At 38.0% G+C, this 17,283-nt stretch overlaps 1 protein-coding gene across 1 annotated transcript; it reads right to left on the reverse strand.

The window, feature by feature from the left end:
- Window positions 1-5,697: 5,697 nt before the first annotated feature.
- LOC104502230 (chromosome unknown open reading frame, human C4orf47) lies at window positions 5,698-16,487 on the reverse strand. Its single transcript, XM_010146175.1, has 7 exons — window positions 16,391-16,487; window positions 15,161-15,380; window positions 11,810-11,947; window positions 11,646-11,721; window positions 10,259-10,438; window positions 8,144-8,316; window positions 5,698-5,746 (listed from the first exon to the last, which is right to left on the reverse strand). Exons 1-7 carry the CDS (start codon window positions 16,485-16,487, stop codon window positions 5,698-5,700), a joined length of 933 nt encoding a protein of 310 aa, XP_010144477.1.
- Between the last annotated feature and the right edge of the window lie 796 nt (window positions 16,488-17,283).

The following is a 17,283-nucleotide window of genomic DNA, read 5'->3' on the forward strand; positions in this document are numbered from 1 at the left end:
AAGATGACTGCGGGGAGTCTTAGCGGGCGGAATTCCCGTGTGGTGTGTTTACTTAAGTGTCCTTTCGGGGTGGTCCCCAGCGTCGATTCAGGCTGGGGGACGATGGGATCGAGAGCAGCCCTGCGGCGAAACACTTGGGGGTGCTGGTGGATGGAAGGCAGGACATGAGCCGGCAGCGTGCGCTCGCAGCACATAAGGCCAGCTGTACCCCGGGCTGCGTCAAAAGAAGTATGGGCAGAGACGATTCTCCCCCTCCGCTCTGGTGAGATCTCACCTGGAGCACTGCGTCCTGCTCTGGAGTCCTCAGCACAAGAAAGACATGGACCTGGTGGAACAGGTCCAGAGGAGGGCCACAAACGGTCAGAGCTGGAGCACCTCTGCTGTGAGGACAGCCTGAGTGTTAGAGTTCAGCCTGAACAAGAGAAGGCTCTGGGGTATCCTTACTGCAGCCTTCCAGTACTTACAAGGGGCCTAAAAGAAAGGTTGGGACAATCTTTTAGCAAAGCCTGTTGTGATAGGACAAGGGGTGATGGTTTGAAACTAAAAGAGGGGAGCGTTAGACTACATATAGGGAAGAAATACTTTACATTGAGGGTGGTGGAACACTGGAACAGGTTGCTGAAAGAGGTGGTAGAAGCCCCGTCACTGGAAACATTCCAGATTGCTCTGAGCAACCCGATATAGTTGATGGTGTTCCTGCTCACTCCAAGGGTAGGGTGGTTGGGCTAGGTGACCTTTGAAGGTCCCTTCCAACCAAAAACAATCTATGATTCCATGATACAGATATGCCCACTGTTAAAAGAGCAGCTGACAAACCAGCTTGCACCAGACATCATCAGAAGTCACAAGAGCAGCTCGGGCTGGCGACTGCTTACAGGCAAAGTGTGTGTTCTCAGTATTCCCAGACTTCTCTAATTTAAAGCTAGTCCCTCTTCCAGTGCTCAGCACATGCAGATTGGTTACTATGAATATCAGTACTGTGATTGTTTGACTGCATCAACTGTTTCCTAACTGCATGCAGGACTAGAACCGTACAGCACGAGCTGTCACTCTTTACTCATGTTTTTCAGTAGGAAATCAGACTTGCTCAAGTATTATGAAATTGATGGCACTGACTTGCAAACTACAATTTCCACTTGAGTAATGACCAGCTGTGTACGTTTGCGCTTTGGTTTTAGTATCAGCACAGTTGCCTAACTCAGGTGCTGATACTCAGGTGCTTCTCTGCCTGCCTCTTTTATGTTTTGGGGAATTTTATTCCAAAGCAGAATGCATGGAAAGCTAGATAAATTTTTGCTCTGTGCATGTTAATTTCTTTAGCTGAGCTTCTCAACTCCTGTGACCTAAGAATGGTTCATTCAGAGAAAAATCCTTTGATCTATGTAAAGAATTTGCACTATTTACTTTAAAGCACTTCTAAGTCATTACAGCTTAGCAGGTGTTGCTTCTGTTAAAAGCAGAGTATTAGGGTTTCCCTTTACTAACCCCAGCGACAGTCCAACTTTCTGATGTTGTCCAACTAGTACACCACAATCTAATCCAATAAAGATGATTTTTGGAACTGGAGTATGAATTCTAACAGAAGCACATTTAGTCTCCCTGCAAAGACACAGACCTGAGGTAATGCCAGATGTGACACTACTTTCTGAAACGTGAGCAACTGTCTGTGAAGAACTATGTCGAAGTCCTTCCAATACTGCAAATAAGTTTCTAAATGGCTATTGAATGGTGAAAGAAGCATTTGATGACCTCCTGTTGACTCAGGCTGTGTGAAAACAGCTTGGGACTGGAAAAGAAACAATTTCAACTGAGAAAATAACCAAACTTATCTCAGTATGTAAACCATAACAAAACAAACAAACCAACCAACAAAAAAACAAACCCCTGATATTTCCTGACACTTGTTTTATTCATTCTAGATTCTTCGGCAACATCTGCAATTATTTCAGATATTTTGGCAACAGACCCTGGAGAATATTAACGTGGTAGAAGCAGAACATAAATGCTTTTAAAGTACAAAAGCCTCCCGCTGGATTTTTAGATACATCCATACGTGTTTTAAGTAAGATCTATTCTTATACATTTAGTATACATTTAATCATCTGTTCATCTTAAAATAGCTGATAAGATAATCTCACTTCTAGGTTCTTGCTCTTTCTTAGTCACAGTATTCTTTGGGAGCTTATACAAAGTCATTAAAAACTCAGAAGAACAGAGGGGAAAACGTTAGGAAAAAAGGGGAAGGACTAGATCCTTCTCTCCTTTATGTAACTGTGAACTCAAGGAAGCTCTGTGTTTTTTCAAAGGATTTAATTCCGCATTATGTAACTGTCAGCAGAAACTGTTCTGTTGTTGCAAACTGCCGTGTTTCACAAAATGCTAAGCCACCTTTTCAGGAGCATTTTTCTGCCATAATTTTATCTGGTTCTTTATATAAAAGCTAAACAGCTGATGCCAGAAGGACATTACCTTTACTTTTTGTTGGTTATAAACAATTCCATATTCCTACATGCTACTTCCGTCTAGTCTGTCCTTGCTAAGAGAGAACTTCTTGAGTAATAGGATATTTATGGAAAATTAAGTATTCCCACATTTAGGTTTTCTGTAAATAATCTCAACCTTTTTCAGGTACAGTCTAAAATCTGTGAGATACAGAAAGTTAAAGAGAAGTTGACTGCTGTTACCTGTCAAAGAAAGATGATTACTGTAATACTAAAGCTCTTGCTAAAGGTATGCCTAAAGTTAAAAAAAACAAATACAAAACCTAAGATAGAAATAGCCTGACTTACCAAAGGAAACAGTTCCCCTGAGCAAGAGCTTGGAAGAACTCAAGAGTGAAATGTGACAAATACTAGAAAAAGAAACCACAGTGAAATCTCAACTGGAAACTCATCTTCAGTTAATGCAAACACTAGAAGCTAAAATACTTAACCGTGAAATGACCCTGCAGGAATGTTCTGATACTGAACAGAAGATGCAGAAGGACGTTAAGAAACTCCAATTAGACAAAGCTTATACAGAAAAGAAATTCATGACTTGGAAATGCAAAAGCAGATATTGATCTTTTAACTTGACCAAACAGAGAATGCTAGAGGTTATCAACAGCAGTAACAAACGTCACAAAGGAAAACCAGTTACTTAAGAAAGAACTGCAGGAGTATAGAGAAGTCATTTCTAAATATGAAAGTGACATTAGAAAACAGACTGAAGAATGCTTACTATGAGAAAAATCATCTGTGAACTATGGAAAATGAGAGAGATGCATTACAGTTTGAATTCTGCCATTTGCGTAAGGATTATATTTATCTCCGATGCCAAGGAAACCTGGTTACCAGCTACCATGGTCCTCACACCATGCAATGTAACTTTTACTCTGAATATTCCACTAGAATTTGTACAGAGATTTCTGTGCTAAGTATAAAGCCTTGGAATACGATTCACAAGGTATGAGCTTTATTCTGCAATATCTTATTAGCTGATTTTTATTTCCAGGCAATTCCTGATAATCTACAACAGTCTATTACTTCAAATAAATATGATAAACCATTTTCTTTTATAAACCATTTACAGTTCTGATGTCCAGTCATGTCCATGTTTTGGTTATGTTCTAAAAAGAAATGTCTGGGGTTTTGATAACTTGGCTGAATTTCACAGATTCACGAAAGTAGATCCTTCCACAATGTAAGTAGTATAAAGAAATTTAATGAAACTCTGACGGTTTACAGGTGACAGAACTATGTCCCTGGGATTACAGAGTCAGAAGGGAATCTTAACAACCATTTAGCTGAACAGCTTAAGTCATGCCACAACATTTCACTGGTTGTTTCTGCAAGAAGACCTAAATTATGTTTAATCTATGTTTATGTACCTTTTAGATGACATATAATTCTGATCAACACAAGGTACCCTTTACCTCTTCATACTGTGTACTCTGTACACCTATGGTCAGTATGGACATTAAGATGGTAAATACCTGGACGGTCAGGTGTTTAATTGTATTTAATGCATAAACATGAAATGCTTCAGATTGTAACTATTAAATCGTGGTCAGAATCAGTTCTAAAGGTGACTGGCTATACCTATACTTTAAGGATATAGGGAAGCTGTTACTATGAAAACAGTGTAAGTAATGTCAAATGTCCTTAGATAACTGAGTAATGACATTCTTTTAAGAAAGTTCTAAATTCCACCATCACAGTCAAAGGCACTGCCAAGAAGCCAAGGGACACAGATATAATTTGTATTAAAACAGCACACTGAGGCCCTAGCTAAAATTGGGTGGCAGCTCCTTGGGACCACACATTTTCTGGTGGGAATTACCAGACGTTATTGGCTCCTATGATGACCGCCCGAGGCTAGTCCATGTACACAAACATCTCAAACAAGCTGAATTGATATTTTTCTCTTTCAATTAAGATCCATACATTTTAATCAGCTTTTAGCATTTTTGTCTTGTTAGTGAATGAAAAGATTATTGAAAAGGAAAAAAGATGATGAAGAATTACAAAAAGAGACAGAAGGACATAAAACTTCAGAGCAGTCTTCATGAGCTGTACCACATCAGAACAGCAGCTAGGAGGAAGTACAGTACAGTTCAACTACTAAGGAAGGCTGCAACTGCAGACTTCACAAGTGAACAACATGGCAAATGCTCCTGATACCTCACTAAGATGCCACTAAGGTACCTAAGGTCAGCACTAGTACATTATCTAATACACGGTATGAACAAAGAAAGAAAGTATTCTGTTATAGGTTTTTTGGAGAAAAAAAACATCAAAATTCTTGCATGAATAAATATTTATAAATATTGTTGGGTCCTATCGATCTCAAGGGTTTTTATTCTTCAATACATTCTGGAAAACCTGACCAGCAATTCTTGGGTTTATTTTAATTTCATCGATGCCAGGAAATGTGAGATCCAGACTGGAACTTCTTTTAAAAACTACTATCCTGTGAACAGCAGTAAGGATACTATTTCATGAATATTCTACAGTGGTATGATGAATATTTAATAAAAAGAATAAATAAATTTTGTCTTCATGTAATAATTTGGATAAACAAATGCTGGGTATTCTTTAATTTTTATTATAGATTACCTTTGATTTATATGAACAAATTTCTTGATGCTCCCATGTAGCAAATGATGAGAGGCAACGGCCTCAAGTTGTGCCAGGGGAGATTAGATTGGATATTAGGAAAAATTTCTTTCCAGAGAGGGTTGTCAGGCATTGGAACAGGCTGCCCCTGGCAGTGCAGGGTGAACGGTTGGACTCGATGATCTTAAAAGTCTCTTCCAACCACATGATTCTGTGATTAAAATCTGACAAAAATTATTATTATGATGGAGGCAAGGTGTACATTTAGGATCACATCTCCATCTGAGAAGAAACTAGTTTGCAAGACGGATCCGATCTGTTAGGAACCTTCCATGTACACAGAGTGAAATTAAGCTGCTCTTAGAGAATATGGCAGCAGTTCAGTCCAGTTAAACAGTAAGATAAAAGATTATATAGAAATACAATCTTGAAATTAATAAGTAAATTATCTTAAATTATTTACTGTAGCTTTAGAAACAAAAGATTGCATTCTCGTAAACAGCTTGGCTTGCTCTATATGCTTGAATTCCTTCACATTTTATTTGCTTTGTTAACAGTTTACAGAGTCTAAAAAGTGTACTCTTCATTTCACCTTTTACTCCTAATAAGATGTCAGCTGTGCAGTCTTGTAGTTCTTTACATTTAATGATCTGAAATGTAAATTAAGAGAAACTTATTAGATTTTTGTAGAATGTCACTGTACAAATTACAAGAGTTTTCATAAAAATGAACAACTGTGGCAACCCAGTCCTGAAATCAAGATGTAATGCCTTGAATCCTCGTGAAGTCACATTTACTTCAATAGACCTCTGTGTGAGAGCAAGAATCTACACTAGCAATTCCAGTTATAGGATTATGGTCCAAATATCAGAAGATAAGCTTCCCTTTGGAAAGTACATAACTGTAATTCAGTGGGGAAGCAGATGATTTGAAAAATGACTTACCACATTTCTTAAAATCTATGAGCTATGAGCTTCTTACTTACAATGAATTCAGTTCACAATTCTCATTCTATTAAACCTAGGAATAATGAACCAAAAATAAATACATTCTTTAAAAATCTTAAGAGCAAAATACTGGTGGAGAATTTGCAATATTAGTTTTAATTTATCTCTGTAGAATTTCTGTTGGATACGTGAATTTTTTCTCTTCAAAAATATTTTAATGAGTCCATTATAACTGTATCTGTAAGCACATTGTAATACTTCACAATCAGACTCCTCTTTCAATTTTGAAACCTATTTCACAAACAGTTAGGGCTTTTTTCCAATAAAAACATTTGATTTGGGAACATGAATTTTTGTTCTGCTAATAAAACAACAAGACAAACAGTTATGCTGGTAAGAAGGCTACTCAGACCAATATATCTTTCTTTTTCCCTTTCACTAGTTTAAAGACACCAGTGCATACATGAAGTTTGTACTTTCTTACATCAGTACTAGTAGTTATCACACTTTTTGGTGTCCCAAAAAGTTTCTTTAAATTCTTTCTTACTTTCCATTAGTAATGAAAAGCAATGATGTGGAGTAATACATATGAGGGCTGCTCCGAAAGTACTGCCTCCTATTTTGTTACATTGGCCCATGACATCAGAGGCGGATGTTGGTGGTCTGGCAGTAGAGGTTGAAGCTTCCCACCAATATTCCATTAAATTTTGCTGCTGTGCGACAGACAGCAGCAGAGGGGCAGTCGGACAACACGGTGTCTGACATGGCAGTGCGTGTGAAGCCAAGGGTGTAACTGAATTCCTCCATGTGGAAATAATGGCACCCACTGACACTCATCGACACTGCGGAACGTTTACGGAGACCAAACACTGGACGTGTCACAGTGAGGCGGCGGGTGGCACATGTCAGCAGTGGTGACAGTGACGGTGGGTCTCCTCTGCTGGTGCAGGTTTTTAAAAGGAGCGCGGCAGGCAGGCTCCTGTTCATCGCTGGAGAAAATGCACAGCCAGTGGTGGGGGATGTGTCAAAAAACAGCGTTTTGTAGCTGAGAATCTGATCTACTAAACCATGTTGTTATGCTCTCTGTAGCTGTTGGAGTTCCCATGGAAATAAATAGGAGGCATTGCTTTCAGATCGACCTACATAGCTTCTGGTTCTGCCTTGTCAGTGTAAACAGAAACTCCAAACTATCCCTGCAAATCAAAAAGTGCTTATGCAAATGCCAGTACCTGGTGAAATAAACAGAACAGCAACGGGTGAATAATGGAGGTGTATTTCTTAAGACTTCACGTATGATATGTAAAAGACAAATCACAAATGTGAAGCATACTCCTCTAAGACTCTTTTTCACATTTTAATCAAGTATTTCTAAAATATTTCACATTACTCATGGAGTATGCAAAATAATGTCTTTAACTCTTCTACATGCAACCTTAAAAGTCTGCATTTGAAAGTGATTTCTCTAATAACTCTAAAGAACACAGTCTTGATTTCTGCTTGAATTACAACAGAGCCAAAATCAGAAAATAAATTTATTTAAATACAAGGTTTATAGCTTAGTAAGATAAAAAAGTAAAGAGTTATGTGCTTATCGACCTACATACATACACTGGGTACTGTAAATCTCTTCTAACATTGCACAGTGACATGTTTTTTTTAATTAGGAATCCAATTTGAGTGCCATTGTTTCAAAAGCTTTACATGCTTAGATCACCAAACATCGTGCTTGCCAGCAGAGGGAGCCAATTTTATTCCATAAACGGGGGAAAACAATAACAGATTTTTTTTTTTAAAGGAACATTCCCAGTCTTTTCACATCTATCAAGTCACAAAAGAACAAAGAATAGTCTTTTTTCAGTGACATCTGTATAGCATGACTTTGAAGGTCTCTGTGATACATATGGCCTTATAAGGTAAGCTGAATTTACAGAAAAGAGTAGGAGTAAATTTTGAAAGCCAAGTTCCTTATATACTTCTTATCCTTTTGTTAATAATTCGTTCCTGCATTTATTCAATTATTTAGACAGTAATAAACAGCTGTGCTAACGACTTTTGGCAGACAGCACACATGAAACATGAATCCAATTTGAAGGAGATTACCTTCTGACATTTGAAGCTATTATGCTTCTAACAGGTCTGCTTTTTGGTCCAGGAGAAGGATGAAAAATCTGTCGTTCTTTATTAGTTGTGACAGCCTTAGATTTTTTAATTACATAAGGGTCAGCAGAATAGCTTGGGAAAGGATCGAATGTGCCTCCTTTCATGCCCCCTGACTGAAAAAAAACAAGAACTTTTCAAAGTGCCAATCTCAATATAATTGAGTCAATTAAGGTATTTTTTGTGCAAAAGCAAATAAGAATACTGAATAGTTGACTGCATTATATTATATAAGAAAAAATTAACATTAAAAAACCCCAAAGAACAAATATGACTTTAATGTACTACGAAAACTTGAAGTAAAATTGTAGGCATTATTTTGATGAAAGCTTTAAATGTCCTGTCATAAGTCTGAATTTTGAGAAAAGTATCTTAAAACTGTGACAGAAAAAGTAAAAACATAACTCTCTCAAATGAGCTATGTTGCAGCAAAAAAAGGGAATTCCTACATCACTATTAGTTGACTAGTACACCTCCATGTCCAGTACCGGTGTGGGGATAGTTACAGACAGCAGGGCTTAGGCTTTATTAGCAATAATCTTTCTGAGTGTCCTGGTTTCGCTGGGACAGAATCATAGGCTAGCCATGGTCTGTAGGCTGTTCGCCATTTCCAGTCAGCCAGGCAGGGGCAAAAGCTAGGGCAGCTGACCTGAGCTGGCTCACAGGTGTATCCCATGCCATAAACATCATGCTTAGTACAAAGGCAGAAGTTTGCAATCCCCTAGCTCAGCTAAAATTCACAGTCTGTTGAGGCTGCAGTCCTAAAAAGTGCAGAAATAAGTGATTCAATCAACAGTATAGCAGTTTTTTCCATAAGAATTTAGCGAAAAATAAAGCATCTGGAGTAGGATCACCAGCACTGCCAGCTAGGTGAGGTGCTGACTTTCTAGCAGGTAGCTTTTATGAACAAATTTCCATTTTGAAAAATTTCAGCTGACTCATCTATGAGACCAAACACCCAGCACAATTATTTGTGTGTAAAGATTTTTGCTATCTCTTTATGAATAATTGTATTTTCCTTGCTATCATCAGCTTCCTCAAATGAATCAATGTCAGTTAATTCAAGGGTGAAGGACATAACAATAGCAAAATAATGGTTAGCAAAGCACGCTGACAATGGAACTCCAAAATGAAGAACTGAAAAGGGACAGTTAAGGGGTGTTACTGCATTAGGTAACTGGAGTAATTTGAGTGAGATATTCATGCATCTTAAAACCATTTCAAAGTGAAATTAAGGTTTAGCCTAAGGTGAATTGCATAAATTTAGTATCTCATCTCAAGGGAAAAAAAAAGATGGAATGGAAAAATATCCATTTAGATTTTAAGAAATAATGACACTAAGCAACTGGAACTAATGAACTATATTCCTATATATCCTTCATACTAACTCCGGGCTTTGTTTCTTATGCCCTGCAGTATCTTCTGTAGATACTTGTTCCAATCCTTTTCCCCTAACTTCTGAAGAGTTGGCAAACCCTAAAAGCAGATTCTGAATTTGTGCCTGCTCATAGACAAGCAAGACGTAAGTCCTGAGTTTAGTCTGCAGCCTTTCCCTGAGCAGAGAGACTGAGGTTTTTCTCAGTCTTGGTTCCATGACACTTCTAGGAATTATCTTTTAGGTGTTTGTCTATATGGGTTTAGAGTAATTAGCAGCCCTAAAATTTATATGAGTGAGTGACAGAGTCCAAAATAGGACAGCATTTCATTTTGCTACAGTAATCTAGTCTTACTGCCATTTACTGCATAACTCTCTGTTTTGTATCTTTTTGTGATATATGCAGTCAATTAACTGTATATATCAGCACTATACAGATTTTTGAAGAGAAACACTTTTTAGGTTACTTGAAACTGGTTAGGAGTTGTTGCTGTGTTAAACAAGATTTCATTGCTTCGTAAATTGAAAACAAAGTAAATAGAATAATAAATTTTGAAAGAAAAATAAGAAATTAATAGCAAAATCAAACATTTACTTCTATCTTATGTACCATAAGCAAAGCTTTTAACAGGAAATATCTGAATATTTATCTTTTGTCTCCAGTAGCTATAAGACAAACTGACCTTTTTAGCAGGAGAACTTGGTTTGAAAGGCGGTGCAGTTGGCTTCTTTGGAAGTGATTTCTTCACAGGTGGCAAAGGTTTGTCATTAAAATAGGGATTCGTGTCAAAATATTCCTGGGGGTATAGATTTAACTTAAAAGGGCCTCCTTTAAGCAACCGCTTATGTTCCTCTTGTGCTTTCTGTAAAATAAATACTTTCAAAGAAACAATCTTGAGGACTTTTATTTTATGTTTTTCTGAGAGAAAAACGGAAGGCATTTAAATTTAATCTTGGAGAACATTCACTCTTTGTTCTTGTTTGATGACCGAGGTATTTTATATACCCACCATGTATGATGGAACATAGATTCATTGACCAGGAAGCACAACAATCACTATGAAACTGATGCAGAGTGCTTTTCGTGACATTTTTCCATGTGCGTTTAAGATATGTCTAACAGTATTATATACCCGTGTCCTGGGTATACATGCTTACATATACGCTTGAAAATTCTGCCTGCATCCCAGCTGCTCACACTTGTGAAGAGTGGCCACTACATTTCCCAGATTCTGAGCTCCCTACTAAGCTGAGCTTCTCTAGGAATTGGTTCTTTGTACTGTTGGAGATGTTGACTATTCTTCCCAGGTTCCATTTTAAAATAAAATAGGATAAAACATTACAGACAATTAAAAGTCAAGGATAAAATGTACCATCAGCAATACAGTATCACCTGGTAATTCATGCTAATATCTTGGAGCAAATTCCTTTTTTTCTTTGCATTGCAAACAATCCCACCTCCCTCTTTTCTCTGTTCTTCTATTTTTTCTGAACTGGATGCTTAGTTTTGACTCTGCATTTGTCTCAGCTGCAGGTAGCTGAATTGTTTCTTCTAATCTTATTCTTAGCCTAGACCAAAAAATGTTCTGCTGCCCTTTTTCACTACATATGATGAAAATAGACAGCATCACTAAAATCAGTGCAAGCAAATTTACAAGTTTTGTTAGATTTAGATACTTATATGAAAAAAGAAACTGTTATTTTTTTATATAACACCTAGGATAATGAGGTCCAATTCTCCTGACAACACAGAAGTATTATTGTTCTTGCTATTAGCATTGTTTGGTCATTATTGCATTGTAGCTTAAGATCTCCAAATAAAAAATTAAGGTCAAATTCTGAATGGTAGATTCTGTGTGGGATACTGCCAGAAGTCTCAAAGAAAAAAAAAAAGAACAATGCCTAAATCATTTTTATACAGGGTGATCATTAATTCATTTTCCTTCCTCCACTTTGTAAATAAAGATTAGTGATTTCATCCTAAAAGAAACACTGCAGGGAACAAAAGTTTCATGTAAACTGTAATAAATAATCACAATACTAATACACAATAAAGACAAATATTTTTACCTTTGCATTTATTCTTTCTACTTCATACCCATCAGGTTGATGCGGATATTGTTCACCTATGGTAAGGTTTGCATAACTGTAAATACAAAATTAATTACTTAGGTGTTTGAAACTCAAGCAACATTCAATAAAATATTCTGCAAGAAGAAATACTGTAAAGTTACCCATATCCAGTTCCTTTCTTTCCTGGATTAGTATAAAAATTCTTTCCAGGAGCAATGTATCTTTCTTTGGCTTTCAGTTGTGGACTGAAGTATGCATACGAACCTCCAATGGTGCCATAATAGCTGCCATGTCCACATCTAAAAATAGCATATGAACACATTACTTAATGTTTTGCAAATATTCCAGGCTTTCCGTATCTAGTGTGCTAAAACAACAGTAAGCAGAAAACCCAAACAATATCTGTATCTCAAGAGTTAAATTTAAAACCAGACCAGATCCACTCTCCATAGATCTACTGCTACAGCAATTCCATGCACAGTTTTTTGGACAAAAAAGAAACAAGATGGCAGCAGGGGTGAAGTTTTAACATACCTTAATAATATAAATATGCTTAATAGAGGTGGCTCTAACTTTGTGCCAACAAGGTGAAGTAATACTGGTAGAGACAGAGAGACCCAGAGGAACAGGTTAAACAGACTTGATTCTTGATGACAATAGGACAGTCTTTCTCATAAGTTTACAGAGAACAGGAAGTTAGTATGAAAAAGGAGTGGCAGGCAACGTACCTGTCTGAAAGGCTTATTTTCTCGGAGATGTTAGGACTAGTTAACTTCCTGTCTTGTCACAGAAGGAAAGTAAGAGGAGGCACAGCTCACTTAGGAGAAATACCTCTGCCTACAGAGCTGCAGGAATTCATCAAAGACTGTTTTTAAAGACCAGCTTGAAAATCAGTGTTTGCTGGCAAGTGTATGACATGGTCCCAAAGTACATGATCATACAGCTGCTGAGACAAACTAATAAAATAGCTGAATGGCAATTTGGTCCGCTAAACTGCAGCTACAGTGGTCCAGAAAAACCCCCAACAACCAACCCTCTATCTCTATGCCCCCAAAAAACCAAAACAGAGCAGAATAAAATGAGCAGGGGCTACTGCGTATGAGTTCTGGCAACTACTCCAGATAGCCGAGGTAATCTGCTTTGCCTGTGCTGGCTGCAGTTACTGTGGGGAGGGAAGAAAGTGTCTCAGTGGGTTCCTATTGTAAAAGGGCCATTAATGACTACTGACAGGATTAGGATGGCAAGGTAACATTTGTCATGTGTGCACAGAACACTAACCAGCCTGTTCATTACCCTCCCTTTATTTAGGGACTTCATGAACCCATATATAGAAAAAAATGGGCAAACTGACAATGTACAGACAAACTGACACAGGCTTTACCTTGGTGTTTCCTAGCTCTTAAGTGCATTATTTCATATTCTTTAAATGTCACTTCTGGCCAGTAATAAAATAAGAGAGCACAGACATATGAAGAAAAGAAAGGCCCAGGCTTCAGTCTCATCTTCAGAATATAACATCTCTGCACCCTTTCCATCTGCAGCCAACAACAAATGTGGCTCCAATGTAAAGGAAAAATTCCCAAGAGCTGCTTATCATTCAGTCAGGCAAGAATAACAACTCAATGAACAGCAAGAATTCTGCACTAGTTCCTTAGTTATGATGGGAGTCAGTTTTGGATTTAAGAAACATGTAATTGCTCTACATAATTGCTTTAGGATTCCATTAAAAGACAACCTAACCACTGTCTTAGCCTCTGCTTCATACTACCCTGCCAGTACAGACTTACGAGAGGATAAAGAAATGAGAAAGCTGTCCAAAAGTTCATGTCTAGAAGAATTCAAAAGTCTTACAACAAGAGCAAGAGCTGCTGCACCAACAGACAAGTGCATTTGTGGAGGTGGTACACAGAAGAGAGCACAGCAGCAGGTCCTTGTGTTAAGCAAGACTCCCACTGTTGGACTCAGAACCCTGAAAATAAGTGAACAGGACTCTCACTGACTGGCATGGATTTGAAATCAGTGCCTAGGCATTTCTAACAGTTAAACCCTTATAACTAATTTGATTGCTATAAAGTCAGGTAGTTGAAAGAAAGTTTTGGACACAGGGCTTACACATTGTCTGTCCCATCAGAAATAGCACACATATATCCAACAGAAAGCCTACACACCATGTCTTACATTCCTATTAAAAGCTAAGATGTTCCCCTAATGTAAAACAGAACATAGCTAATCCTTGCATCTTAATATATGTACATATGAAAAAATAAATGAGAGGTTACTCTCCAACCTTTACAAAAGCAAAGCTGCAGAAAGATACAACTAAATATAACCGTGAGACTGTAAGAATTATGCCCTGTACACAGACTGAATCCGCCTGTCTCTTATTGCAGCAACAAGAACAAAACAAGATTCTATAGTTATAAATGAGCAACCAGGCTCTAATTGTTTTTCACATTAGAATAATAATAATTATATGACACTGTCCTGGTTTTGCTGGGACAGAATCACAGGCCTGCCGTGGTCTGCAGGCCATCAGCAGTTTGGAGTCAGACAGGGCAGCTGACCTGAGCTGGCTCTCAGGTGTATCCCACACCATAAACGTCACTCTTATTATAAAGGCGGAAGTTTGCTGAGGATGGGGGTTCCTCCTGTCCCTTCTCCTGCCTTTCTCTATTCCTGGAAGGGCTTGCTTACCATTCTGCTCCTGAGGACTGCTTTTCTGTATATTGTGACCACAGTACATTTCCTGACCTGAGCACAACCTTGTATACTTTCTATTGGCATTAGTATTAAGCTTGGCTGTTTCACTAAACCTGTTTTCATTTCCACCCACAGGCCTCCTCTCCTTTTCCCAATCCCCCTTCCTGGTTGGGGAAGGGTCATCAGGTGGACAGAACAACCGCTATGGTTCAGCCTCAGATACGGGCTAAACATAGACAGTTACCAGTTGTGTTGGTGTCATTTTTGTCATGCAATTATATCTTTGCTATTTGCATCTTCTGATCATCCTATAGGATAACTGGTCTTTTTTCTAGCAAGAAGATAATGGATATATATTCACTGAGAAGAAAACATGGCACCTGGATAATGGCCCCTTTTCCTGCTGTTTATGCAATATATTGCCACCTCAGTTTTGAGAGGCTCAGAAATGGGAGGGAGAAGATAATGTAATTGACAAGTTTCAACAGATTTCTTTCTAAATTAAAATTAAATATTAATTTGTTAATTATCCATACCCTTCTCCCATAGCCATCTTCATTTTCATCAAAAATAAAAAGCTAAAGGGTAAGAAAACTGTTTACAGCAAAAAACAGTAATTAAGAACAAGCATCAGGACCTGATTTCTACCTGTGTTCAGCCTTCCCTGTGTTGCTGCTCAGAATTCTTTGCTCAGTACTAACGCTAGCTGTGTAATACAACAGCATTGTACTGTCATCACAGGTTTCATAAAAAATAATCTGTGAAAATCATCCTTAGCGTACAGAAAAGAAAAATGGTCAATTAAAACTTACGGCAGTTTATCTCCGTTACTGGGAAGGAAAGCGCTGCCCAAATTTTTCTTTGATTCTGCCAATCTATAGCGTCTTCTTAGCTGAACAGGATTTGAGTAGGCTTCACCTTCGAAAATCCTCACAAACTGAGGCTCAAAATAACCTGCCTGCAGAGCTGACAATGTTTTGCTGCCGCCTGGTAACATCTGTCTGTTCTTGCTTGCAGCTTCATTAAAGGGGCCTTTAAAAAGGTAAGCAGGGTAAATAAGTGTCTGATGTTAGTGCTTCTCCTAGCCTGTGTTAAAAAACTAAGGTCTGGATCTGGGTTGCTTGAAGAATGTACTACAGAACATTCAACATGTAAATCATTTGTGTAAATGGTTGTGTCTGAAAGGCAATGCTATGAGAAGGCATTCACTGCACTTCTTTTTGTTTCCTCACGCCTGCACTTGCTTTACAAACAATGGAGAGAGGCCGGTTACTCCAGACCACAACTCAGAGCTAGAGCTGATGCCTATTTATATACTATGAGTAATACTACAGAGAAGCATCCGCCTCTCCCACTGATTACAGACCAGGCAGAACTGCTTAAGTGCCTCCAGTTGGGTTTTGCATGCCCAGCAGCTCAGTGTGGTACGAGTGTATCAGCCAGAGTTCTGGTAGAGACGTTAACCATTGACACACCACCACAGGAGAAATGTCTGTATTACCACTTCAGGGAAGCTACTGAGGGTTAACCTCTGTAAACCTACTAATTACAAAAATTACCTTTCTCAATGAGTATTCCCATTAAACAAGAAGGGAATGAGAATATTCTTTAAAAAGGATGGTGAACCTCACCCACGTGAGTCAGATCAGAACAGAACAAATTGAAACACTAATCTAAAAATAATGATGATGTAATTGTCAGTAACAGAAAACCTGCTTGTTTTTCACAAAACCCACTTGTTTTTCGCACAAGCATGAAAATACTGGTAACTTGAAGATAATTAATATTAAAAAGAAATGTAATCAGTCTATTATGCATACATATTTTTCAGGTTTACAGGATTTCTCCTTCCTTCAGTATGTTCACTTCAACTTACCAAGCCTTTCTCTTAATAATACAGACCTGGGAAATGAATATGCATGAGAAAGCAGTTCCCTCTAACAACAACAACAAAATATACTAGAAACTAGTGATTCTGAAAGTAGATGGATACTAGAGATGATCCCTATCACTAAACAGTGATTAAAATTAAATGCACTTACGCATATAATGCGATGCATATTTATCTCCGATGGTAATATAACCCATTTCACTGAAGAGGCCAATCCTCTCCATATCACTTTTCCCTTCCGCAGGCATGGCTGGATCTGTGTGACAGTTTATTTGTTCTACTGCAAAAGTCTATAAGCAGCCCATAACTGTAAACAAGAAGTTCATTTAAGTAAAATGCAAGACATTTTGGTTAAAAATATTAGCAATAAATGTCATCTGAAGAAGGTTATCTACAATATGATTGGCAGCTTTGGTGCTCATAGGACAAGAGGACTATGTGGGACTTAGACACAATTATATCTCCTCTGTTAAATTCAAAACAAGAGGAGAGAAAGAAAATCAAATGCATTTGCAATACAACTGGTGTAACTCCTACTAAACTCACATAGCCGGGGACAAAATTTGTAACAGTTATCTTCAGAGTAGTAAGATGAGAGGTTTTGCTGGCATTAACAGCTAGTAATAAAACATGCCAAGCAGCCACTGCCTTCATCTTGTGCCTTACCTCTAGCAACGGTTTTCAGTCACTTTCTAATAATGGTCAGTGTATGGACAAACCTGGGGTAAAACATGACAGTGGAATTTTGGAAGCTCTCTAACTAATCCAAGACCCAGTATCTCAAACTTCTTCTTGGGTTTAATCCAAAAGATTTACAGTAAATGTTAGTTTTTCCTCATCATCACCCTCATTGGAGCCTGAAAGAACTAAGGAAAAGGCCCAATCAACAAGTGTAAGGAACGCGAGTGCTTGAATAGAGAGCAGGCTTAGCACTAGGATTACCAGGGATCTGATTCCCAGAGTGAAAATCAGTAGAGATGGGAATCAGAATCGGCTAGAGGAAGAACTGCCTTGAGGAGGAAGATAACAATATATGATAAGTTC

This window comes from Buceros rhinoceros, unplaced genomic scaffold (assembly GCF_000710305.1).
Source record: "Buceros rhinoceros silvestris isolate BGI_N320 unplaced genomic scaffold, ASM71030v1 scaffold12672, whole genome shotgun sequence".
Lineage (NCBI taxonomy): Eukaryota > Metazoa > Chordata > Aves > Bucerotiformes > Bucerotidae > Buceros > Buceros rhinoceros.

Bases quoted from the DNA above. Each gene is read 5' to 3' on its own strand.
- LOC104502230 (XM_010146175.1), bottom strand. From the start codon at position 16,487: ATGCCTGCGGAAGGGAAAAGTGATATGGAGAGGATTGGCCTCTTCAGT. The intron at 10,439-11,645 runs GTAAAAATATTT...TTTATTTTACAG, and splicing joins TAGAAAGAATAAATGCAAAG to AAAGCACAAGAGGAACATAA. The intron at 5,747-8,143 runs GTAATCTCCTTC...TTTACATTTCAG, and splicing joins ATAGCTTCAAATGTCAGAAG to ATCATTAAATGTAAAGAACT.